The sequence below is a fragment of the Camelus ferus genome, chromosome 18, assembly GCF_009834535.1.
Source record: "Camelus ferus isolate YT-003-E chromosome 18, BCGSAC_Cfer_1.0, whole genome shotgun sequence".
In the NCBI taxonomy this organism is placed as follows: domain Eukaryota; kingdom Metazoa; phylum Chordata; class Mammalia; order Artiodactyla; family Camelidae; genus Camelus; species Camelus ferus.
This window is the reverse complement of record NC_045713.1, coordinates 32319585-32347298: the sequence shown is the minus strand read 5'-3', so window position 1 is coordinate 32347298 and position 27714 is coordinate 32319585. Positions and strand designations below refer to the sequence as shown.

Genomic DNA, 27714 nt, shown 5'->3' with positions numbered 1-27714 from the left:
GCAACAGGTAGATGGTGATTGGGATGAGAAATGCTAACATTCTTCCTTTCCCAAGAAGATGCCTTAGCCCTTGATTGTAAGGTGTGGGAAGAGAGAATCCCCTGTTCTTGGCTGCACCTGCCTGGATTGAAGAGCTGAGAGAAAGGAGCAAAGAAGTGGGTCATGATTCAAATGCCACAGGGTTTTGTTCTTACCAAGTTTAGTAGATTTTCTTGAATAAATGTTTCTTCATTTGATGTATTATGCCCTTAGGATCATTTTCAAAGGCTTTAAATAGTTATTATTTAAATAATTTTTACCAGTTTCACAGGTCCACATATCTCCTCATGTTGCCATTTTGTCTTAAAATTTTTCTATGTGAAGCCTTGTTGATTTTTTCTATCTCCCTTATAAGAGAACGAGTGAATCCTTTATTAGCCTTTCAATGTTGAACATACTGTAATTGTAATAAATCACATTTAATTGATCTCAGCTTTTCATGAGGTGTCCAATTCTAACCCAATAGGCTATGTGATCCTAATTTCTTAATCTGTGGAAATTTAAAAAAATCAATGTGTTCTGAAGTGACTGGACAAAATGGTCTTAAAAATTATGTCAAATTTCTGTTCTAACATCTTGAGATCAGTTTCCTGAAGCTTTTTGGTCCAGATTACTAAGAAGCAATATTATTTTGTAATAGTTACTTTGAAAATATAGGCCATATGGTCCAGTGGGTTTCTCAGGAAATGTCTAGTTAAGCCTTGCTAGTTTTATTAACTCCTATTCCTATTTGATCTTGGAAAAAGTGATTTATTAATAAAATTTTTAAAGATATAAAAAATTAAAAAGATATGAAGTACACACTTTAGCATGTTAATTCACACTCTTCCTGTGATTTGAAATAACTTTTTCTTCTCCTCTGCTCCCCATCCTCAGTCTTCTGATGAGTTATTAATTATTCAAAACTTAGGTTGTACGTGAGATGTTGAGGTGATATTCAGAGACTTCTCTGAATGACTAAAACGTTCTCAATTGGCATCTTTGAGATTATCCCCCAGTGTAGCTTTCATGAAGCCACCCAGTCTAGATCAGACACCTAAAGAGCATCCACCTCTATGATTCTTGTCTTGAAAATATAGGAAAAAGTATCCAAAGAATTATCTGGAGAATCTGAGGATGAAGATGTACAAAATGAAAGAAAGAGAATCCTAGGGCAGCCTCGGCAGTTGCTGAATTCCATAGTGCTCATTAAAGAACTCACAAAGGTAACATCATTCATGGGACAAAGTATGGTGGCTTCATTTCTACCTCAGAGCTTGTCTTTAGCATCCAGGGTTTATTGTGATTATTCAGGATCTATCTATAGTCTCCCAGTGTAATAGAAGAGTTCTTGTAAAACTGTTGAAGTAGTGGCTCATAGAGGTCTGACAAATGTATTTGACCTACAAATATTCTTTACTATACAGTGTTTTCTGGATTTTTTTTTTAGATATATTTCAAGTATCCAGTCATTCTGGCTGTGAAAAATATCTCCGTTGCAATACAAAAGGGGGAGTGTTTTGGATTGCTTGGGTTCAGTGGGGCTGGAAAAACTACAACCTTCCAAATTCTGACTGGAGATGAGACTGTTACCTCTGGGAATGTGTTCATTGATGGCTTCAGCATCACTAAACATACCCAAAAGGTAAGACACTATCACACTCTAAGATATGAGAACCATAACAACTTGGGAGTGCAGATAACAGGTAGATGGCTGGAGATACTAGATGGGAATCATGATAGATACTGATCTTGATAATGTTGACTCAGTCAGTGGATTCTCAAAAGAGAAATAAATTTGAAGAGTGGTATTGAGGTAGCAAGAACAGAATCTAAGACAAGAGTATCTTTTGGGTCCTTTGAAACTGTTAGATTAAAAGGAAGGTTCTCTCAACAGTGCATGTAACATATGCCAGACAAGGTGCTCCAAGGAAGAAAAGACTGGGCAGAAGGAGAAAGTGACTGCAGTTCACTAGTAACCGAGGCCTTGATCCATCTTAGAGGTTTGGAATAGGATTGCCTTTCAGAGTGGTCCCAAAATCAAAGCAAGGTAGCTGGATTTTGTATCCCTGTTTTCCTGCATCAGCCAAGTGGCTGCAAATGCCACTTGGAAGAGAGAGCATAACTTTGGGAAGAAGCTGAGTAGGGGAAAAATTCAAGAAGAAGAAAATAGTCAAAAGTGCCAAATGCCAGGAAATCTCAAGTAAGTTAAAAGCCTGAAGTAGTGTCCATTGGATTTAGTAACTAGAACTTCATTGATGAAGGTAACAAGAATGATTGCAGTAGGGTCAGTTGTGTGGTGATAATGGGAGCCTAATAGCTGCAATTCTTTCCTCCTCAGTTCATGAGACACTGCCATAATGAAATAAGGAAGAGGGGTTTGTAGGAGCCTGTATGCTATAGAATTAAACAATAATCTACCCTTTATCAGTTTAAGAAAATTCATTTCTCTGTCTACTTTGCTATGAACTTTTAGCATTTTAGCATTGATTTTCTTGTGTGCATTGTTATCATGTGAAAATATTATATAGTTTTTCTCTTTTAATTCCTTAATGTCTATCACTAATTTTAATATTCATTTTTGAATTATTAAACAGTTCTAATGTGAACTTTTAGCATGCTGACTTTTTCTACCACACATTCGTTTCACTTATTTTTGAATATTATATGAGTATAATTGTACTGTAACTTTCTTTCTGGTTTCTTTTTTTTAAATTTTTTTTATTGAATTATAGTCATTTTATAATGTGTCAAATTCCAGTGTAGAGCACAATTTTTCAGTTATACATGAACATACATACAATCATTGTCACTTTCTCTTTCACTGTGAGCCACCACAAGATCCTGTATATATTTCCCTGTGCTACACAGTACAACCTTGTTTATCTATTCTACATTTTGAAATCCCAGTCTGTCCCTTCCCACCCTCTGCCCCCTTGGCAACCACAAGTTTGTATTTTATGTCTATGAGCCTGTTTCTGTTTTGTATTTCTGTTTTGTTTTGTTTGTTTTGCTTTGCTTTAGATTCCACACATGAGCCATCTCATACGGTATTTTTCTCTCTCTTTCTGGCTTACTTCACTTAGAATGACATTCTCCAGGAACATCCATGTTGCTGCAAATGGCGTTATGTTGTTGGGTTTTATGGCTGAATAGTATTACATTGTATAAATATACCACATCTTCTTTATCCAGTCATGTGTTGATGGACATTTAGGTTGTTTCCATGTCTTGGCTATTGTAAATAGTGCTGCTAGGAACATTGGGGTGCAGGTGTCATTTTGAAGTAGGGTTCCTTCTGGATATAGGCCCAGGAGCAGGATTCCTGGGTCATATGGTAAGTCTATTCCTAGTCTTTTGAGGACTCTCCATACTGTTTTCCACAGTGGCTGCACCAAACTGCATTCCCACCAGCGGTGTAGGAGGGTTCCTTTTTCTCCACAGCCTCTCCAGCATTTGTCATTTGTGGACTTTTGATTGATGGCCATTCTGACTGGTCTTTCTGGTTTCTTTAGTTCAATATTATGCTTTTCAGCCTCATCCACACTGCCACTTACAGTAGTAGTTTGTTCATTTACATTGCTGTATAATATTTAATGTTATGAATATAAAACATTATGTTTATCTTTGAGGGGCATTTCTGAGCTTTATTAATATTGCCATGATTGCTACTTAACATGTCTTTGGGTGCACAAATGTGCACACTTCTGTTAGATATGTACTTATAAACAAAATTACTAGATCATAAAGTATATGAATATTAAACTTTACTTGATACTGACAAGTGGTTTTCCAGTGTGATTATACCAATTTTCTTTCCCACCAGCAGTGTATGACAGTTTCCATCATTCTACATCTTTGTCAGTATAAAGTACTGACTATCTTTTAGACTATTTGGTTTTAGACATTATGCTGGATATATAGTAGTTTTCATTTTCTTTTCTTTGATAATATATGAAATTGGCTGTTCAAGTCTTTTGTCCATTTTTTCTCTTGGTAATTATTTGAAGATAATATTTGTTTATTTTTCTTTTAATCAAAAGTTTTTTAAAATTTCATTGAAGCCCATTTTTTCCCTCTATGTTCATTGTTTTTGACCTGTTCAATAATTCCTCACATACCCTATGTCTATATTAAATATTAAGTTTCCTTTGATCATGTAAGTTTTATTGCATTATCATTCACATTTAAATTTATAATTCATCTATATACTGCTGAATAAGGATCAAAATTCATTTATTTTTATATATATAGGTAGCCAATTCACCCAGCTTCTTTTGCTGATGATTATTCTTTTCTCTCTGCAATATCAATTTTGTCAGCTATGAAGTGTTATGTAAATATGAGTTAGTTTCTGGACTATGTTCTTTTCCATAGGTTGGTTTGTTTATCATTGCACTACTAACATACTTTATTAATTATGATAGTTTTAGTAGAAAGTCATAATATCCAGTAGTAAAAATTTTGTTCTTCAATATTACTTTGGTTATTCTTATACTTTAAAAATTATAGTTGAATTAAGGAATTAGCTTACCTTTGCATAAAAATGCTGGGATTTTAAGTAGGATTCCAGAAGATTGACATATTTATTGTGAAAATAATATATCTCTCCACATATTGGGGTCTCATTAAGTATCTCAGAGTGATAGTTTCATAGTTGTGAAGGGAAATTACACTAATAAGAAGAGTCAACTTGTTGTCTAGATTAAGAAAAAGAAACAACAATATTGTATGCAATTTATTTCTGTATATTTTGTTTTAATATTAATTTAAATAGTTGAATTTTATTGCTTGTTGATGGTTTATAGAAGTACAATTTATTTTTAAATATTGAATATATATTCAACAAAATTGTTAAATTCTAATATTTACCTATGAATATGTTGGAATTTTCAGTTATGCAATCATGACTGCTGCAGATAATGAGGGTTTGTTTTCCTTTCCAATCCTATGCTTTTTTTCTTTGCCTTATTGCAATGGCCAGAGCCTCTATTCAGCATTGAATAGAAATGGCAATTGCAGACATTTTCTCCATCTCAATTTCAGGATCAAACTTTTTAATTCATATTACATACTTCCTATAAATGCCTTAGTTTACCCTCACTGGCAAAAAATATTTTCACTGCATATAGAATTTGAGATTTGAAACAATTTTCCTTTAACAAATTAGTATATTGTTTCACTATCCTTTTACTTCCACTACTACATTTGAGACATCAGCTGTCAGTCTGATGTTCCTTTATGGATAATTTTTTTCTCTATTGTTGTTTTAAAAAATTTCTCTTTGCATTGCATAAACTTAAATATAATGTACATTTGACCCTTGATCAACATGGATTTGAATTGTGTAAATCTACTTATACACAAATTTTTTTCAGTAAATATGTACTATAGTACTACATGATCCATGGTTGGTTGAATCCATGGATACACAACTGTGGATAGAGAGGGCTGACTATAAAGTTATGAGTGGATTTTTGTCTGTGTGGAGGGTGAGCACCCCAACCTGAATGTTGTTCAAGGGTCATCTCTACTTAGATGTGGGTGTGGATCTTAAGATTTTACCCTGCTTGAAATTTGTTGACATTATTGAACTTATCAATTGGTACTTTAATTGGTTCTGGATAATTTTCACTTATTTTTTCTTCAAATATTTCTCCTGTTTTTTTCTTTCTCTCTTTCTGCAACTCCAGTTATCCACATACTAGGTTTCTAGTCTATCATCCTTATCTCTCAATACTGCTCTCAGTTACACACTTTATTTTTGCACTGAATTCTAGATACCTTCTTAAGACCTATCTCCATGTTAGGTTAATTTCTTCCATTGTGACTAAACTGCTGTCAAACCTATTCACAGAGCTTATAATATGACTTTTTAAAGTTTTTAGATGTTAAATATGGTTCAATTCCAAAATATCTAGGTTATTCGATACTTTTCTCTTTCATGAAGACACATTTAAGGTTTTAAAATTTATTTAAACAAAATGAACACATTTTCTCATCTGATCTACTAAACCCAATATTTGAAGTCATTACTAACATGTTTCTGGTGAGTATTGTTTCTGCTGGTGGTATTCATGGTGTCTTTTTTCCTTGTTCACTGAATTATCTTTGTATGTAGCTCACTTATTTTCAAAACTTATATAGGATAATAATTTTATACCTAGATAAAAGAAGAGGTTTGAGTTGCTTTCTGCCAAGAATCTAGGGGCATAAATAGTCTGGGATTACTTTAAATTAATTAATAAAAAGCCAGAGAAACAGTATAACTTTTAATTAATTATTTAAAATAATTTTAATTAATTATGGTTTAACTTAATTAATTAATTTTAATTTTAATAAACTAAAATTCATCTCTTTCTCTCTGAATACCTGGTCTATGTGCATCTGAATGTAAAGCCACAAAAGGGTTGGTTAATTGGTAAAGCAACACTCACTGAATTCTTCTGTCTGTGAAAATGGGGAAAGGCTTTGCTCCTGATCCGCGAGTTATTACACATGACTGAGCAACTTTTGCAATGTAAAAACTTCCATGGTGACCACGCCCCTTGAAGTTCCTCATTAGTAAGGGGAACATCTCATATTCTAATATTCCTCCAAATTCAGTAGATACTACAATTTTTTTGTAACTTCTTTATCTTCAAGATTATTAAAATTGAGTTGGGGAACCTATTATTATAATTTATTATAATAGATCCAGTGGCCGCAATTTTGTAAACTTTAGAAAACAAAATTCTCGGTAGGACTTTTAGAGGCATGGCCCGGACGGCTTCAGGTCTTCTATATCATATAGGGATGCTCAGTGGGCTAGATGACTTGGGTCCTTATTAAGGTAATTCTTGCAATCAGGTGAAGTCAAGAGTTGGCTATTGTCCTCAGTCTGATGCCTTGCTGAAATACATGACTGGTCGGGAAATAATGATCATGTATGCCAGATTGTGGGGAGTCTCTGAGCCCCAGATTCAGCAGTATGTGAATAAGTGGTTGAATTCACTGCAACTGGAGCCCCATGCTGACAAGCTTATCAGAACCTACAGGTGAGTCATTATGCTGTTCGTTTTGTTGCTGCTGCCAATGTTGAGGTGCCTCCCTATGTTTCTGATGTTAGAAATAAATGTCCACGGCTCCACCTAAGTCCTCTGTCACATAATTATCAAACTATGAAACTATCTCATGAGTCGCTAGGTTTCAGACATCTGTAATAAGACAGATCAAAATGTTTTTCCTCTGTAGAGATAAAACCCGAAATCCTAGCTCTACTTGAATTGTAGCCTCTGAATCTCAAAAGGGGTCCTTTATTCCTCCTGGTTCTTCATCTCTCAAGAAATGGGGAATGTAGGTCCTTCAAATTATGCTGGGATTTATGTACCTGGGAAATCATGACACCCTAAGAACAACTAATAAATACCACTGATAATGCTACATAATAAGTTACATAAAAGTCACTCCTCTACATTTCAAAGGAAAATTAATTGATATATACACCTACACTTGGGCCTGCTACCTTACTGAAGACACATCTAATCAGCACTGATGTTGTCCATGTTAAGTGTTTGCTGAGATTCTCAGCATCTGAGATGTTAATTCTAACTCTTTCCTATAAGTAACTGATCTGTATATTCTTCCTTTCTCCTGTATTCTCTCTTCTTCTATGACCATGAAGTGGAGGAAGCAAACGTAGGCTGAGTACTGTAATTGCCCTAATGGGAAAACCCTCAGTCATTTTGCTGGATGAACCATCAACTGGCATGGACCCAGTAGGCCGACGCTTGCTCTGGGATGCTGTGACACAGACACGTGAAAGTGGCAAAGCCATCATTATAACCTCCCACAGGTGTGACTCATTGGGAGGTATGGTTGATGGTTGCAAAGCATTATAGTGGCTGTAAGAGAGAATTATTTGGGGCTAAGAATATTAGACAGTGAACATACTTGAGTATGTAAGTTAATCTGAATGAATAGGACAATCAAGAATCCTCACTGAATTAAATAACCAAGAGTAGGGAGAGAACAAGAAGTTCAGGAGATATTGAGGATTTGGTACCCTCTTTTTTATCGTTTGAAAATTTTTCACTTCACAACTATGAACTGTATGATTGGCAAATTCCACTTCACATTGAAAACAGAGTCATAAAATCCTGGCTGTGTTTGAACTACAGAATGTCCTCCAAAAAGCTTTTTAGCTTTACATTGTTCTGTTATCTTGTTTTGCTAGAATGGAGGAATGTGATGCTTTCTGTACCAGGCTGGCCATTATGGTACAGGGAAAGTTCATGTGCTTGGGTAACCCTCAGCACCTCAAGAGTAAGTTTGGCAATATTTACATCCTGAAGGTCAAGGTCAAGATTGATACACCTGAGGATAAACTAGATGATTTAAAATTTTTCATCACAATGACATTCCCAGGTAAACTATGTTGGGCTAACTTTGTTAGAGACATGTTATATCATGTATTTTTTTTTTCTCACCACCCATATGTTTTATGTCTTCAATGATGTGTTCCTGTGGGTTATTGATATTTATTAATTTTTCATACTGAATTGCTTTGGGATTCTTATTTCTACAACTTCTTGTGCCTTGTTATGCTAAGAAGTTTTACCAAAAAAAAGTTTTCACTTAGCTCTCATATTACTTTAATAAGACGATCTTGAATTTATGCTGTCCATATAAGTTATATCCCTAAAGTCATATTTTGAGCACAATTCACAATTATTTTTCCTACTGTGGTCTTTTGATGTCTTAGCCATAATATGATATTGAAATACAAATAAGAATCACTAAGCTTTTCTCTCCTTTCAAGAGCAGTTCTGATTCACAATGAAGGAAACTATTTAACAAAATGAAGAAGCTGCCTGCTGAAGGGGAGAAGATATTTGCAAACAGTATATCTGGCAGAGGGTTAATATACAAAATATACAAAGAATTCATATAACTAAATATCAAAAAAACAAAATCTGATTAAAAAATGGGCAGAGGACCTGGATAGACATTTTTCCCAAGAAGACATGCAGATGGCCAACAGGCACATGAAAAGATGTTCTTTTCATCTTTCTAATCATGAGGGAAATTCAAATCAAAACCACAATGAGATATCATCTCACACATCAAAAAGACAACAGGAGAGGATTGAGATGGTGGAGCAGGAGGATGCAGAGCTCACCTCGCCCCATAGACACATCAAAAACACATCTATACATAGAGCAATTCTCACAGAAGACAAACTGGAGACTGGCAGAAAGATTCTTTTACAACCAAAGCTGTAAAACTGTTCCACAGAACTGGGTAGGAAGGGAAGAAAAGCAGTTAGGTCAGGTCCCCATGAGGGGACACAGAGAGGTGGGAGATTAAACAGGCTCAGAGCCCCCCTGGGGAGTTAGTGGTTTGAACCATATATTGAAATGTTAAAAGATCTTCTCTAAGTGCAAAAGAAAAGACTACAATAAGAATAAGAATCTACAGGAAAGGAAAAATCCTACTAGTAAAGACAAATACATAGTAAAATCTGTGGATCAGCCACTTAAATAAGCTAATACAAAGATCAAAAAACAACAAAAAAAAGTAAAATAAACTATAACCACAATAAACAAGAGATAAACATGAAATACACCAAACAAACACAAAATAAGGGCAAGGGGTGTATAAAGATGTAGATATTTTAGAGTGTATTTGAACTTAAGTGACTGCCAGTTTAAAATAAGTAAGTCAACATATACGAAACCCATGGTAACCATAAATCAAAAACCTACAATAGATACACAAAAATTAGAAAGGAACACAAGCAAACCACAAAAGAAGTCATCAAACCAAAATGGAAAATGATGAAAGAAGAAAAGAACAGAAAAGAAATAGAAAAACAACCAGACAACAAGTTACAAAATGGTGATAAGTACATACTTATTGAAATTACTTAAAATGTCAATGGACTCAATGCTCCAATCAAAGAGAAAAAGGTAGCTAATTGGATTTTTTTAAAGACCCATCTGATATACAGTTTACAAGAGACTCATTTCAGAGCTAAAGACACACATAGACTGAAAGTTAGGGAATGGAAAAAATATTTCATGCAAATAAAAATGAGAAGAAAGCTGGGGTAGCAAGGCTCATATCAGACAATACAGACTTTAAAACAAAGTCTATGACAAAAAACAAAGAAAGGAATCAATGATATAATGATAAAGGAAGCAACTATAAGATGGGTATGTAACACTCATTAACATGTTTGCAGCTAAAATAGGAGCACTTACATATATAAAGCAAATATTAATAGACATAAAGGATGAAATTGACAATAATACAATAATAGTAGGGGATGTTAACATTCCACTTACATCAGTGGACAGATCATCCAGATAGAAAATCAATAAGGAAACAGTGGCCTTAAATGACACATTGGATCAGTTGAACTGAATAGATATCTAGAAGACATTCCACCAAAAACAGCAGAATACACATTCTTTTCAAGTTCACATAGAACTCAAATGTTCTGTAGGATAGATCACATGCTAGTCCACACACACAAATAAAAGTCTCAACAAATTAAAGAGGATAGAAATTACATCAAGCATTTTTTTCTGACTACAATGGTATGAAACTAGAAATCAGTTATAGGAAGAAAAATGAGAAAAGCACAAATACATGAAGACTAAACAACGTGCTGCTAAAGAACCAACAGGTCAATGAAGAAATCAAAGAAATCATAAGATACCTCAAAATAAGTGAAAATAAAAACATGAAAATGAACAAACATAACTAAATACAAACAGAATCAGAAATTCAGAGAACAAACAGGTAGTTCCCAGAGGGGAGGCTTTTCACCTTCATTTTCGCTTTGCAGGCTGAGCAAAATATCACAGAAGTTCCCATTGTGAGTGAGGCTGAGGAGTTGGAAGTTTATCTTCCAGGCAATGGAAAACGGTATGATTGATTACTTAGTAGGAATAGAGATCAGAAAACAAATAAGAAATGTATGATAAAGCAGATTTGGAAAACAGATGTATGGAAAAATAAATATCTCAGTTTTGGTCATAGTGCTTTTGCCATGCCAATAACACATACATATGGATATGTCCACTGAGAACTTCAGTATTTACTTATGCATTCATTCAGCAAGTGTTTTTGAGTATTTATTGTATCCAAGTTCTATTTCACATGGTGCCTAAATTACCACAAAGAGAAGCTGTGACCAGACAACCTCATTGCTGTCCTAGCAACTTGTTCTGCTTGAAGGAGGGACACTAAACCTCAGCCAGAGATCTATTCTCAAGAATGTGGACACAAGAGCTTTAATAGGAATGTGGCTTCAAAGTACATTCTCAATTATAAGATGGTTGCTGCCCAGTCCTTTCTCACATTATTCTAGAGAAAATAGCTATTCAAATATAACAGAGGTAAAGTGGAACTGCCATGGAATCTATACCTTAATATTGATTTAAAAAAAAAAAGAATAAATAAACATTAAAATCAAAAAGCATCTAGAATGTATATATTAAAGAGGATTTACCACAGTATTCAGAGTATTTATAGTAAATGATTGCACATAATCTCAAGGAAATTTAAGTGACCAAGTATTCTTTTTCTTAAATTCACAAATAAGATGATTCTAATTTTGCAATATGGAAGATTGTATACTCTGAAAAGCACTCCTGGTAAAATAAAACTAGGAATTGGTAAAAAAAAATTAAAATAAATCTATTTTTAATGCAGTAATCAGCTCAGAAACAAAAGTGATGAAACTCTTTAATAACCAAAACAAAAAGAGAGAGAGAAAACATGAAAAAAAAAGGGGGGGGGGGAATGAAAGAAAATAGTGGCTGAAACAGTGAGCAGTAAGAAAATGCAAATCTGGAAGCAAATGACATTGTCAGCACGGAGATCAGTGATGGGACTCTGGACTCGTTCCAGGGTTGGGGAGCTCATGCTGAGACTGCAATGTAAAGGGAGACCTCAAAATGGGTGGTCAGTAGCGTCCTCTGATTCCAAGCAAGAGCAAGCACAGATCTTCTCTGGAGGAAAACATCCCTAATTTACCATGGAATGGGGAGAAAGCCACAGGAGGCAGATATCGGATATTACCAGAGGAAGGACTATGCTGAGAGGTCACGTTATTTAATATATCCCAGAAGGCTCTGAGTAAGGAACACTACAGCAGAGAACCCTAAAAGCTAAGAGAGATATTCTGTCCTATCCACCTCTTACATAGGAAACTTTTTCTAAAACTATATGAAAATTAATCCCATTTAAAGATGAATGACTGAAACCCAAAGAAAAATATCTTAAGTAAAAAAGATTAAGAGGAAAAACCTAACAAATATTGAAAGTACAGCAGAGATACATGACCACAAAGCAGATGAAAATTATTACCTAATATTTCAATATGAGCTTTTAAAAAATTAAAAAGAGAATAGATGCTATGTAAGAAAATCCTAAACCATGATCCAAAGGGCTAAAAAATTAGGTGACTAGGGAACCCTCTTACACTGTTGGTGGAGATGAAATTTGGTGCAGCCACTATAAAAAAACAACACAGAGATCCTCAAAAAACTAAAAATAGACTTACCCTATGATCCAGCAATCCCACTCCTGAGCATATATCCAGAGGAAATGCTAATTTGAAAAGATACATGCACCCCAATGTTAATAGCAACACTACTTACAATAGCCAAGACATGGAAGCAAATTAAATGTCCATCAACAGATGACTGATCAAAGAAGATGTGACACATTTATATAGAGAGAGAAAGAGATTCCATGTCAGTTCTACTTTACCTGTGCTACATTTGAATATCTATTTTCTCAAGAATAATGTGAGAAAGGACTGGGCAGCAACCATCTTACAATTGAGAATGTACTTTGAAGCCACATTCCTATTTATATATATAAAATGGAATACTACTAACCCATAAAAAAGAATGAAAGAATGCCATTTGCAGCAACATGGATAAACCTAGAGATTATCATACTAAGTGAAATAAGCCAGAAGGAGAAAGAAGAAATACCATATATCACCACTTATATGTGGAATCTAAAAAAATGACACAAATGAACTTATTTACAAAACAGAAACAGACTCACAAATATAGAAAACAAACATATGGTTGCCAAGGGGGTGAGAGGGGAGAGAGAAATGGGGAGTTTGAGATTTGCAGATACTAACTACTACATATAAAACAGATAAACAACAAGGTCCTAATGTATGGCATATATATATAAATATCTTGTAATAGCCTATAATGAAAAAAATTATGAAGATGTGTGTATATATATATAAAGAAACAAAACTTTCACATCTACTGAGAAATAATTGATGAAGCTTCTGCATAAGAGCTAAAGGTGTGCACTGAATGTGTTTTACCTCTAGACTGAGGCCTAAATGAAGAGGATCTAGGTGCTAGATTATTGTGTAACTGAAATATGTTTTAGAAATGTGTATAAAATACAGTTATCAAAAACAGCGGGGAAGAAGGCAGAGGATACATGGAAAGTAGTATGCTTACTGAATGCCATTTAGGTGTTAAGTGGGAATAAAAAGGTGCTACTGTGAATTAGATGCTGGGAAGGGCACTAAGAGGTTGCTAGCATATCCAATGTCATTCTTACTAGGGATACAAAAGACAGTATCTTTAAAAAAGAAGGGACTATTTATGGAGATTAGCATAAAGATTGGTGTGTAGTTAACCATTAGAACAAAAATACATATTTTCCTGTATCAGAAATAAAAAGATTAAAGAATAGAACCAACTACATAATGAAGATACACATACAGGCATATTTTATATGTTTATATTTGTGTTTATAACTATGCATGTATATGTATATATAATTTTTTAATATAAGAGGAGTATAATTGAATCTGTTACTTTCAGTAAATGTAAATAGGTTAATTCCTTCATTAAATGAAAAAAAATTTTCATATTAGCTAACAAGCAAAATCTAGCTCTCTGATGTATATAAGAAACACTACTAAAAAAACTAAATCAGAGAGGTTAAAAATAAAAGAATGGGCTACACACTGCCTTGTTATACTCAACCTTTAGCAATTTGTTAAAAATTGTAAGCTATATATTCTCACCAGTTTATATGTCATCCAACAGTGCCTGCCTTATATAAACAAATGCTCTCATCATGATTCTGTCTGTAGATGCCTATCTCTACCCCATAAGGGGTTAGTTATTTGCCCTGAGTTTGCCCCATCGGAAAACTGATGGGATTAAGAAAAGCCAGTAATTTGGAATTTGTCCAGCCTTCTTGTAGTAACAGCAGGAGTGACATTCTTTCTGGGCATGTGAGCGGACAATTTTTTGTGCCCAAAAGCCTGCCCTCAATAACTGCTTTGAATTCCTCATAATAAGACTATTTCATCAAGAATAAATCTGCTGAAAAGAATTAACCATATCATGCATACCAAAGAGAGTGGATATTCAATCATGTCCCCTTTTGTATTAGCCACATCCACTCACCTTTCTATGGCATATAATTAAGTAAATATAGCAATATTTTGGCAATTTTAAAAGAAATCTGTCAGATGATTCAGCCATCCTATCTTTCCTTTCTTAGGTAGTGTATTAAAGCAGGAGAATCAAAGGATCCTTAACTACTACATCCCCAGCAAGGACAATACCTGGGGAAAGGTGACTGTAAATTCATTCCCTTCTATCATTACATGTTAAGAAAGCACCAGTGATGGGAGAAGTATTAGATACTCAGGCATGTGGAGCAGAATTCTGGCAATGCAGGAGGAGCAGAGTCTTTAGGTTACTTTTCAAACACCCCTAGAGTTTAATTGCTTGGTTTCTGCTCCCTAAATCCCATTGTGAGTCCTTGTCCATCAAGAGAATGAGGAGAGAGTGCTGCCTTCTCTCAGTTTTTCAATTATCTATTTGTCCATTTTCTCATCTCCCTCTTCTGTGCCTTTTGTCCTCCACCATTAACTTGGCAGCAGTGGCAGGAAGTGGAAGAGGCACATCTGGCTTGGAGGCTGGAAGCGAGGACTGCAATGATAACTGCACTTTTTGTTATTGTTGTTGCTAAAGGTGTTTGGTATTTTGGAGGAGGCCAAAGAGCAATTCAATTTAGAAGACTATTCCATCAGTCAGATTACGCTGGAGCAAGTCTTCCTGAGCTTTGCTAACCTACAGTACACAGAAGATGATTATTAACAAAAGGTGCCATGAGATTCAGTTCCAACTGTTATGTCTTCCTTAGACTCCTCTACTACACCTGGATACATGGAGTGGCGTTCCTATGTGTGTATCTCAGTGTACATATGTTTATGTAATAAACAGTCCCACAAAGGAAAACACATGTCCCTTCTTTGTAGATTTACATCAGCAGCCTGTGTATCCAGCATGTGCAAATCTAAAGGAATTTGGTGAAAAATTTTGTTTTCTCTCCTAGAAATATGAAAGAGCAACGTTTATCAGGGTGGGGACAAGGACCCACTCCCAAGTATTCTGTTTGAACAGAAACATCCAGAAATGATGCAGCTGTCAGATAGGATAGCTTAAAGAGCAGGAGGTTTATGTTTTTACTAACAAAACATAAAACAAAACTGAATTATGGATAAGAGGGGCACATAGCCTGGAGCAAATCATCTTTCCCATAAATACACACACAGAGACAGACACACACATACATAAACACACATACAATTTTTTTACCAACAAGAATCCAGTTAAAAGGAGATGCCAAGATGGCAGAGTAAAGAGACTCTCACAGCTCGCTCTCTCCCACAAATACAAGAATTACATCTACAAACCCACTGAATATCACAGAACACCTACTGAACTCTGGTAGAGTATCTCTCGCTTCGAATACAGGAGGATTCTCACAAAATCCGATAAACAGCAAGTTCATACTGTATAGCACAGGGAACTATATTCAGTATCTTAGAGTAACTATGGTGAAGAAGAATATGAAAATAAATATATGTATGTTCATGTATGACCTGAAGCATTATGCTGTACACCAGAAATTGACACTTTGTACACTGACACTGCTTCAATAAAAACATATACATATACATATATATATACATACACAAAAGAATCCAATTAAAATCAATATCAAAGTTTAAGGGGTAAATGGGATTATTATTTCCAAAACTCAAACCGAGATTCCACATTTGTAAGAGAATCTTTGCACCAAGAGCATTTAAAATCCAAGAATAAAAAGCAAAAACATTATTTTAAATAGCGTGTTTTCTTTCCTATTCCTGCCCCAACTCTGATTAAGAAGGAATAAAGGAGAAATGAAGTGGAGAGTGAGACAGAGAGCTCTTTTTCTCATTTTTGTTTGGGCAGATGGGGTTTCCCCCAAAGCAGCGTGAGAAATCTAATCACCTCCAGATCCATGGGCAGATGAGCAGACAGGTAAGATGATCCTTGTGGAACTGCACCATGTAAAGAGTCCATGAAGCTGCTCTATTTCGGAATGGTTTGTTCTAAGGTTTTGTATCCTCAGTTGGATACCGTAATTAAAAAGTGATATCTGGAAGCTGTTCTCTATTCTGTTGTTTTTAGCCGCAATGTAACTTTCTTTGGGTTCCATGACTGTACCCACCATAGATTATTGGCAAGTGATTTCAGTAATTGCAAAATTTGTTTCCCAGGTTGACCATCTTTTAAAAGGGAGGAGCAACTCATGCTATTAAGCTCTTGCTTGCATCTAGTCCCCCAGTTGGCTTCATTAATGACCCTTTAAAAAATTCCTTTACACTGGTAGTCTCTTATCCCCCAACCCATCTGTTAATCTTCCAGCAAGTACTTTACCTATAACAGGGGATTATGCAGGAAGTTAAGAAAACTCTAGAAAATACCTGTGGCTGAAGGAAAATACCTAAAGAAGAAACAAATTTGGAAGATGGATCCTCCCAAGACTGGGCTTCAGATCCTCTTGCAGGTTTAGTTGTGGCTCACTTGGTGGTGAGGAAGTTCAATGTCCTAGGCTAGGGCTGTTCTACACCTGCTGAGCAAGCAGGAATTATGGGGGGGGGGGGCGGTGGGTACAGGCTGCCTAGGCTGGCCAACAGGGAACCTTGGCTGGGTCTGGCAAGCAAGAAACTCTTCTCTGAGGTTGTTGGCAGGCTGGTGGGTAACCTCCGTGAATCACTGGGAATCCACACTTAATTGAGAAGAAGTGCCATTAAGCGTCCTCCACATCTGCTTCTGGTAAGATCAAGAGGAATCTAAGAGAACATCCTTAACCAGGAATGAACGCCCGTTGTCCTGCAGTGCTTCTCCAGCGCCCTCTCCTGACAAACGTTAACCTGTCAGTTCAAGAGCCTAGCTCTGGCGCTGAGAGGCAGTAAATGATACATATCTGGCACAGCCGACAGAGGATTTATCCTTCGATAGTCAGAATGCAGAATCTGTGACTCGTTAAGTTACACTGGAGCTGGGTATTCGGGTGGGGTCAGCCAAGAGGAGCAAGCATCGAGGAAACTGGGGAGCATGAGAAAGGACTGGAGGTGGGGTCAACTGAAAGACTGGCTGAGGGCTCAGACGAGTGGCAGCGGTTTTCCCGCGCCAAGAGGTCAAGGGCAGAGGCGGCGGGGAGGAGGGTTGCGGGGGAGGAAGGGATGCGCATGCGGGGGCAAGGGCCGCGTGTACTGCGTGTATTATGCTTCACGACGGGGACCTTTTGGGTAGCCCGCCGCTGGGGGTTTGCAAGACGCGGTAAATTTTCTATTTAAACACCACCAATCCTGGGCGTGAGGGGATGGGGCAGCCACTGGCTATCCTTAAACTTTCTGCCACCACTCACTGGGCCCGCTGATGGTGACGTTGACACAGGAGGGAGGAGCCGGCGAGACGTGGAGGTTTGTGGGGTCGTCCAGTAGGGTCCAGAGGCAGAGAACCTGGGGAGTAAGCGAAGGGGCGCCAAGGTGGGGCCTTCAGGATCTGGGCGGTGCACGAAGGGTGCAGTGGGGAAGGAGGGCAGGCTCTGAGGTGTCAGGGGCCGAGGGACCAGTGCGCGGAGAGGGCTGGCCAATTCTGGGAAGGTGGGAGGATTGGGAGGGCGCTCTGGGGCTGAGGGCTGGGAGTGCGACGAGCCGCGGACTAGGCGCGGGCAGGTTGCGCGGAGAAGGGGCGGTGGCCGCGCGCGGCCGCAAACCTGCGGGGGCGGGGGGGGGGGAGGGGCGGGGCCGGTTGCGAGGAGGGCGTTGGGAGGAGGCCCTGCGCCGGAGTCGCCGCACGTTTCTCAGCCGCGGAGGCAAAGGCAGAGGCGGTGGCGGTTAAGAAGCCTGAGCGGTGAGTGTCTGGACCTCCGCGCTCTTGCTCCTTCTCGCCAGCTTCCCCTGCTCAGCCAGGTGCTCCGCGGAGTTCCCGGAGGCCGACCCCACTGCCTGCGCTCAGAGCCAGAAAGTGCGTGTCCTACCCATCCTCCCTCCCCTCCAAAAGTCACACACAAACCGTCTACAACCCTTTCTCCCCCCAAAACAATTAAACCAGAAGACAACCCTCACAAAATCCCGTATTACTTACCCCAGTCTGTTAGTCACACGGCTTCGTCCCTCCGTGTCGCCCCCTCTCCCACAACATACTGCCGCTGCTTGGGGGTTTACTCAGGAGGGAAGGGTCATGACGCCTCTACCTTTAGACCTCACAGAACTTTCTAGGGGACTGTGAGGCGGGACAACAGGCAAAATAAAGTTTACTTTACTCGTCGTGGATTATCCCAAATCTCTTATTTTCTCTAAAAAGGGGAACACTGTCTTCTTGCTCTTTGTGGTATGATCTCTTCTCTGGAGAAAATAAAGATTGGAAGTGGGTTGGGTCACAAGATAAAGGAAAGTAAATTGAAATTTAAAACTATGTTTTTCCAGTCACCAGAGTCCTCAGAAGATATTTTGCCAGATTTTTGCATTCTGGAACTTGACTTAAGCGGTATTTGTTGTTTTTAACTTTGACCTGAACCTTTTGAATAAGGATTAGCTTCTATATTGTTTATTTTGCAGATATGTACTAAATGCTTAATACCAACTACAGTGAGGTCAAATTTTCTACAAAATCTATACTGTTATTTTGAAGGAAACCAACTAAAATGGTATGCAGAAAATTTGAAATGATGTTAGCATTCCACCACCCCTCCAGTTAAAAATTAATGGAAAATCATTTAATTTTAGAATTAAAATTCTAAAATTTTAATTAATCTAAATTAATTTTAACTAATCTAAATTAATTTAATTTTAATTAATCTAAATTAATTTAATTTAATTAATCTAAAATTCTAAAATTTTAGAATTAAAATTAATTTTAGAATTAAAATTAGAATTCTAAAATTTGAAGAATTTCTCTGGCAATGGCCTAAACTGTTGGTTTTTTTCAGTGGGGGGTAGGTAGGTAGGGTTTTTTTTTTCTTGTTTATTTAATGGAGGTACTGGGAATTAAACCCAGGACCTCATGCATGCTAGGCATGCAATCTACCACTGAGCTATGCCCTCCCCCGCTTTGAACTGTTTTTTGGTGGTGGTGTTACTGTTATTAGTTTGCTTGGTTTGTGTGTTTTGTTTTATTTTCACCATTGCCCCATATGCAGAAAACACCTGCCATGCCCTTCTTGGTCAAAATTAGTCTTAAAAGTAATTTAGATCTTCAGAAATGCTTGCCTAAATTCAGAATGATTCTCAAAGCCATGTACTAAATATTGCAGACATAAAGCTGAACAAGAATTTATACCAACCCTAGAGTAGTTTACATTTGGGGAGGTATCCATTTTCTCTTGTAATGGGGCCAAGGTTTATGGAGCCAGCCTGGAGTCTAGGTCCATGGGTTTAGCTTGACACTAGGGTGGGCTGGGAGCCTGAGTTTACAAGAACTAATACAGAGCCTTAAGGTACAGGAGCCACCCAGAGTCACAGGAACTGGCCAGTACTAGGATGAACTGGGAGTCTGAATTCATGGGAGCCCATCAGAAGCTTGGTACCATGAGAGCCGCCTTGGGGACAATCATGTTCTTAAGATGCAGGTTACACCTTCAGCATGTAGGAAATATAATAATACATATAAAATTTCATGCATATAGAGTAAATAAATTATACATATAGAATTTCAGTTATAGTTTCATTAATACAGTCCATGCAAGTTTATGACCACCTTATTTTAATAGTTGTTCAGTTTAAATACTGTTTATTTGATGTGACTTTAGCAGGATTGAGTTTTTTTAACTTTTTTTTAAACTTTTTTTATTGAGTTATAGTCATTTTACAATGTTGTGTCAAATTCCAGTGTAGAGCACAATTTTTCAGTTATACATGAATATACATATATTCATTGTCACTTTTTTTTTTTTTTGCTGTCAGCTACCACAAGATCTTGTATATATTCCCCTGGGCTATACAGTATAATCTTGTTTATGTATTCTGCATATGCCTGTCAGTATCTACAAATTTTGAAATCCCAGTCTGTCCCTTCCCACCTCCCCCCACCCCCTGAGCAACCACAAGTTTGTATTACATGTCTATGAGTCTGTTTCTGTTTTGTATTTGTCCTTTTTTTTTTTCTTAGATTCCACATACAAGCAATCTCGTATGGTATTTTTCTTTCTCTTTCTGGCTTACTTCACTTAGAATGACATTCTCCAGGGACATCCATGTTGCTGCAAATCACGTTGTGTTGTCATTTTTATGGCTGAATAGTATTCCATTGTATAAATATACCACAAATTCTTTATCCAGTCATCTGTTGATGGACATTTAGAGTGTTTCCATGTCTTGACTATTGTCAATAGTGCTGCTAGGAACATTGGGGTGCAGGTGTCTTTTTGAAGTAGGGTTCCTTCTGGATATATGCGCAGGAGCGGGATTCCTTGGTCATATGGTTAAGTCTATTCCTAGTCTTTTGAGGAATCTCCATACTGTTTTCCACAGTGGCTGCACTTAACTTTCTCTTTCTGATATATCATTATTAGTGTAAAGAAAAACAACAGATTCCTGTACATTAGTCTTGTATCCTGCTACCTTGCTGAATTTATTTATTCTAATAGTTTTTGTGTAGAGACTTTAGGGTTGTCTATGTAGAATATCATGTCGTCCGCAAATTGTGACAGTTTTACCTCTTCCCTTCCAATTTGGGTATGTTTATTTTATTTTCTTGTTTGAGAACTGTGACTAGGACTTCAATACTATGTTGAGTAGAAATGGTGAGAGTTGTCTTGTTCCTGCATTTAGCGGGAAGGCTTTCAGCTTTTCACCTTTGAGTATTATGTTGCTTGTGGATTTGTTATAAATGGCTTTTATTATGCTGAAATATGTTCCCTCTATACCTGCTTTGGTGAGACTTTTGATGAAGAATGGATGTTGAATTTTGTTAAATGGTTTTTCTGTGTCTATTCAGATAAACATATGGTTTCGTCTTTCCTTTTGTTGCTGTGGTCTGTCACCTTGATTGATTTGCATATATTGAATCATCCCTGTGACCCCAGAATGAATCTAACTTGATCATGATGTGTGATCCCTTTTATGTATTGTTGGATTCAGTTTGTTAATATTTTGTTCAGGATTTTTGCATCTATATTTATCAAAGACATTGGCCTGTAATTTTCTTTTCTTGTATTTGTCTTCAGTTTTGGAATCACTGTGATGGTGGCTTCATAGAATGGGAGTGTTCACTCCTCTTCAATTTTTTTTGGAATAGTTTGAGCAGGATAGGTATAAGTTGATATTTTAAGTGTTTACTTTATGGGTTTCTTTTTAAAATGCTCTCTGGCAATTATTGTTTTCATATTGGAGCATTTAGACCACTTTATCAGTTAGTGTAATTCCTGATATTCAATATTTTGTTTTGTCTTTTTTTTTAGTTTTTTATTTGAGATGGGAAGGAAGGTAATTAAGTTTACTCATTTATTTACTTTGGTTTTTTTGAGGGAGTACTGTGGATTGAACCCAGGACCTCATGCATGCTAAACACGCACTCTACCACTTTGAGCTATACCTTCCCCCTTTAAATATTTGGTTTTAAAGTCACCATCTTTTGATGTATTTCCTATTTGTGGAACCAGTTCTACATTTCTTTTTCTCTCTTGACTAACCCTCATTTTGCTTGATTGAATTATCTTATTTCCTTTTTTCTCTATGAGTTTAGTATTTTGTACTCTTTTGCTGTTATTTTAGTATTTCACATTAATACAACATGCACTTTGGTTTATCTCTGATTAATATTAATTGGAACTTTTGCAGTGCTTACAGAAATTGCAGAACACTGACTCCATTTATATATTATGCTACGTTCTCATGTATTGTATTTCTACATATAATTCAGTCCCTTCGGCCATCATCATTGTTTTATGCACTTAAAAATTATTTAGATGTATTCCTTTTTTGTTTCCCTGTCTTTCTTTTGGTATATTTTATCTTCCACATGCATACTTTCCTTCTACAAACAAGATCCTTAATTAAGCATTAGTTTTCTAATGACAAAATTTTATTTCCTTGATTTTGTCTTTTCGCTTAATTCTTGAAAGATCTCCTTTGCTTGGTATAAAATTGGTTTGTAGTTATTTCCTTACAGCAGTTTGAATACCTTTATTTTAATCTCTGCTCCTTTATTTCTCTGTTATTTGCTCTGTTCTTTTTTTATTTGTATTGGTACTCCATTTATGTATTCATTAAATTCTGTGACTATTTCTGTCACTATATTCTTTATTTTTCTATCTTTTTGTCTATGTTTGAGTATTTTCTTCTGAAAAAATTTCCAGACCACTGATTTCTCTTCAACTGTGTCGAATCTGCAGTTATGCCATCCACTGAGGTTAAATTCATTTGTGAGGTTAAATTCCTTTCATAGTTTTCTGTTTTAGAATTATTTGGCTGTTTTTCATATTTGTCATGCCGTTGTCATAGTTCAAGTTCTCTTCTCAAATTCTCAATCCTGTCTTTTTTTCTCTTTGAACATAGCAGTTACAGTTATTTGAAAGTCTTTTGGCTGATCATTTTAACATATGGAACCCTTTAAAGTGTTCCTATTGTTTGTTTCTTAGCTTCTCATTCATGTAACCTTACTTTTCTCTGTCTATTGTCGTTTTATATTATATGATAGCAATTATATTTGGACTTATTGTTAAGGAAAAATTTGATCTAATCTGTTTCATAATTCCTACAGAGAGTTTGTTTGTTTGCTTGCTTACTTTTATCTGGCACCTTGGTTACATCTCAGAGACTGAGCTGCTTTGGAGCTCTGTTTCAGCATCTTCAATGTGCAAATCAACTGCTTGTTTACCTTAACTCTTAGCAGCCCAAAGGAAGGAAATTTTCCTAGCCTACCCTCAACCCAGGTCTTTGTATTTACATGAGGCTATGAAAACAGCTACTTAGCTTCCCAGTCTCTCAGTTGCCTCTTCAGGAATTGACAGTGCTGAGGGGGAAAGATTCCCCACATGCTAGGCCTGCCTCTGCAAATTTCCTAGTTCTCCTTGTACTTAGCAGGAATGTTGCTCTGAATAACTTATTCCCCTCTCCCTGAAGGTAGACAGGTTATTTTCATATCTGCTAGGTTTGTAGTTATGCCTGCCTTTACATTCTGAATATTACATATTTATACATTCCTTTTTATCTTGATGAATTTCACCAGAGATTTGCCTACTTTACTACTCTTTAAAAAATATGTATGATTTTATTATTTTTCTCTGTTAATTTCTATTTTCTGTTTCACACATGTATGCATTTAGCTTTACTTCTTTTCTCCTACTTTGGTTGTGTGTGTTCTGTTGGGGTTTTTTCTGACTCATCAAATTGTATCCTAAGACATTTTAAATCTCTCTTGCTTTTTCACATAAGAACGTAAAAGTATACATTCCCATCTAAGAATAACATTAGCTATAGTATTGAGATATAGTATTTTTATTATCAGTTGGTTTTATGTATTTGAAATTCCCTCTAATTTCTCCTTTGACAGATGAACTTCTTAGAAGTATTTTGAAATTCATAAATCTGCAGGAATCTTTAACTCATCTTTTTATGTATTTTCACCCTAATGCAACTGGGATCATAGGCTGTGTTCTGTATGATACTCATCGTTTTAAATTTATTGGGCTGTTGCTTTGATGCCTAGAATATGTGCAATATAAATGCTTTATGTGTGCTTGAACAACAATCCTAGAACTTTATTAAAATATTAAGGAAATTATTAGAAAAATAGAAACAATTTAATTTTCTTTATTTATAATTTGTAATCATTACTGTTATCAATCTTTGAGACTGATTAAGGAGAAAATTAGGATAAAGAAGTAATACTGTTATTTGCTTAATGTTCACATTATTAGGTAACTTGACATTAAAAATCTTTTTCTCCATCCCTGAAGTTGAGCATACATTCTTGTAGAAGAATGGATTTGTTGACACTCAAGCAATTTGCAGTGCTCCTCTGGAAAAATTTTACCTTAAAGGTATGCAAATGTATTTGTGGAAGATGTTCATAAATGCCCGTTTGTTGCAATTCAGATTTTGTATGTGGGTGTGGATGGGCACGTGCTCCCATGCACAAGCTTTTGAAAAATCAATTCCAGAGCTGTAGGTGACTCTTCTAAATCTGTTAAGCTGAGTTAGTCAATAGTATGGTATGACCTATAAGAAACTTGAAAGGGGAGTGGGAGGGTGATGTGAGATAGTCCAGGAAACACTGCCTATTTCAGAGTGAAATTGGCAGAAACTTTTTATAATAGAACTACCCGTTTGCATTGAATGTGCACTCTGACGTGAATTAACACCATCTCTTTGTTTCTCTTCCAGAGGAGGCAGTTCTTCAGTTTAATTTTCGAAGTCCTTACAGCATTGGTGTTTCCAGTGATGCTTTTGCTATTCCGTGCAATTATTAAGTTACCTGTTAATGGACCTTACAATTTTACTTCTCAACCCATCAGTACTCTGCCTCCTTTCCTCCAAAATCCTAGAGAATGGAAATTGATTTACGTGCCTTCTAAAATTGATGTGGTAAAAGAGATCACTGAGAATGTGAAGAGGAATCTAAACATTGATATAAAAGGTTAGAAATTAAGATTTTCTATAAAACTTATTATTTATGATTGTTTTTGACGGAGCTAAAGCGATGTAGAAAAAAGAATAAAGTTGGAGGAATTCACATTCCCAAATTTTAAGACTTAGAATATAACTGAAGTTATAAAGACAGTGTGGTATTGGTGGAAGGATAAACACACAGAGCAAAGAAACAGAATAGAGAAACCCAAAGATAGACCTACAGAAATTTGCCAAAATATGGTACAGAGCAGTTCAGTGGAAGGATTAATTTTTTCAGCAAATATTGCTGACTAATTGGACATCAGCAGCTAAAACAATGAAATATTCTACCTAATGCCAAAATTATATCAAAATGGATTACAGATCTAAAAGTAAAATGATAAAACTTTTAGGAGAGAACATAGCAGAAAATCTTTGTAACTTAGGGCTAGTTGAAGAATTCTTTCACATGATACTGAAAGCATCATCCATGAAAGAAAAAAATGGATAAAGTGGACTTCTAATATATATTATTAGTGGTTGCTCTTATAGTTAAAATATACGTACTTAATTTTTTTCATAGGCTACTTAGAACTGTCATTTTACTACTTTATCATAATGTTACATATTTACCAGGTTACAGATCCTGTTATACTTCCCACTTTGTTTTAGCTTTCGTATCTGCGTAAGTTGAAAACTTCACTAGGAAATGATATAATTCACACAAATATTTTGAAGAGCTTGAGAAACTTATTTACCCAGATGTTTCCCATAGCTGTTGCTCTTCCTTCATTTTCAGTGTTCTAAGTTTTCTTCTAAGTTCAATTTCTTTTTATTTTCCTTCTTTCTGAAAAACTTACAATTTTTTAGAGCAGATCTACCAGCAATGAATTCTTTTTGTTTTCCTTCATGTGAGAATGTCTTTATTTTAACTTCATTCCTGAAGGTTGTTTTCACTTGGTACAAAATTCTGGGTTGAGAGTCTTTTCTTTCAATATTTAAAAAATATTTGCCACTTTCTTCTGATCTCCTTGGTTTCTGAAAAGAACGTGCAGTCATTTGAATCCTTGTTTACCCATAGGTGGTGTCATTTCTCTCTGGCTGCTTTCAGGATTTTTTTTTTTTTTTTGGTCTTTATTTGTCAAGAGTTTGATTATGATATGTCTATATATTTATTTTGGCTTATTCTGTTTGGGGTTCACATTCTGTTTGGGGTTCACTGAGCCTTTTGAATCTGTAAATTTAGCAAAATTTGGAGACTTTTTCAACAGTTATTTCTTAAAATTGTTTTTCAACGCAGCCTTCTTTCTCCTCTTCTAGGACTATGATGGCAAAAATGCTCAACGTTTTGTATTGTCCCACAGGTCATTGATGCTGTCTTCAACTTTTTTCCAATTTGTTTTCCTCTATTGTTCAGATTAGGCAATTTCTACCAATCAATCTTGAATGACTGCTTCCTCTGTTTTATATATATATACAGCCATTGAGTCAAGAAGTCAGTTTTCTTTTCAAACATAATTTAAAGTGATCACCTGATTAATCTTAATTTCTTTTAAAATAACTTTTTTGAGATATAAGGCACATTCCATTCATTCACCCATTTAAAGTGTACGATTCAGTGGCTTTCAGTATATTCACAGAGTTGTGCAACCATTAGCACAATCAGTTTTTTAAGTTGAGGTGTAGTCGATTTACAATACTGTGTCAGGTTCTAGTGTGCAGCATAGTGATTCAGTTATATATTATATATGTATATATTCCTTTTCATATTCTTTTTCATTATAGGCTATTACAGTGTATTTAATATAATTCCCTGTGCTATAGGATAGGACCTTGTTGTTTATCTATTTTATATATAGTAGTTATTATCTGCAAATCTCAAATTCCCAATTTATCTCTCTTTCCCTCCTGGTAACCGTAAGTTAGTTTCTGTGAAAGTCTGTTGGTTTTGTAAATAAGTTCATTTGTGTGATTTTCTTAAAGATTCCACATATAAGTGATATCATATGGTATTTGGTGTTCTTCTTTCTCTTTCTACCTTACTTCACTTAGTATGACAATCTCCAGGTCCATGTTGCTGCAAGTGGGCATTATTTCATTCTTTGTTGATGGCTGAGTAGTATTCCATTGTGTAAATACACACACACACACACACACACACACACACACACATATGTGCAACAACTTCTTTATCCCGTCATCTGTCAATGGGCATTTAGGTTGCTTCCATGTCTTGGCTACTGTAAAGAGTGCTGATATGAACATTAGGGTGCATGTATCTTTTTTAATTAGTTTCCTCTGGATATACAGCCAGGAGTAGGATTGTTGGATCATATGATAAGTCTATTTTTAGTTTTTTAAGGAATCTCCATACTCTTTTCCAAATGGCTGCACTAAACTACATGCCCACAAAGACTGTAGGAAGGTTCCCTTTTCTCCACATCCTCTTCAGCATTTATTGTTTGTACCACAGTCAATTTTGAAGCATTTTGATTACCAAATATAAATCCTGTAATGTTTAGTTATGACCTCACAATTACCCATCCCTACCAGGATTAGGAAAACACTAAGCTACTTTTTGTTTCTACAGATTTGCCTATTATAAAACTTTTTATATAAATGGTTTACATATAAGTATTTTATATAAACAGTTTACAGAAATATTTTATATAAATGCATTATGTGGTCTTTTGTGACCAGCTTCTTTTACTTAGTATAATGTTTTCAGGATTCATCCACAATGTTGCATT

General features: G+C 36.0%; 2 protein-coding genes across 2 annotated transcripts in view; both read left to right on the top strand.

Annotated features, from left to right (window-relative positions):
* LOC102510113 (ATP-binding cassette sub-family A member 3) overlaps positions 1-15350 on the top strand; it is a 79178-nt gene extending 63828 nt beyond the window's left edge. The window contains 7 exon segments of the mRNA XM_032460902.1: positions 1119-1244; positions 1469-1663; positions 6868-7055; positions 7682-7852; positions 8234-8424; positions 14572-14645; positions 15048-15350. Of these exon segments, the coding sequence (XP_032316793.1) occupies positions 1119-1244; positions 1469-1663; positions 6868-7055; positions 7682-7852; positions 8234-8424; positions 14572-14645; positions 15048-15173 (1071 nt within the window). The 3' untranslated portion in view covers positions 15174-15350.
* A 2559-nt stretch (positions 15351-17909) lies between these two features.
* Positions 17910-27714, top strand: part of LOC106730764 (ATP-binding cassette sub-family A member 3-like) — a 104914-nt gene continuing 95109 nt past the window's right edge. Inside the window, exons 1-3 of the mRNA XM_032460895.1 lie at positions 17910-18266; positions 24313-24396; positions 24740-24992. Coding sequence (XP_032316786.1) covers positions 24337-24396; positions 24740-24992 — 313 coding nt within the window. The 5' untranslated portion in view covers positions 17910-18266; positions 24313-24336. The remainder of the gene's footprint in view (positions 18267-24312; positions 24397-24739; positions 24993-27714) is intronic.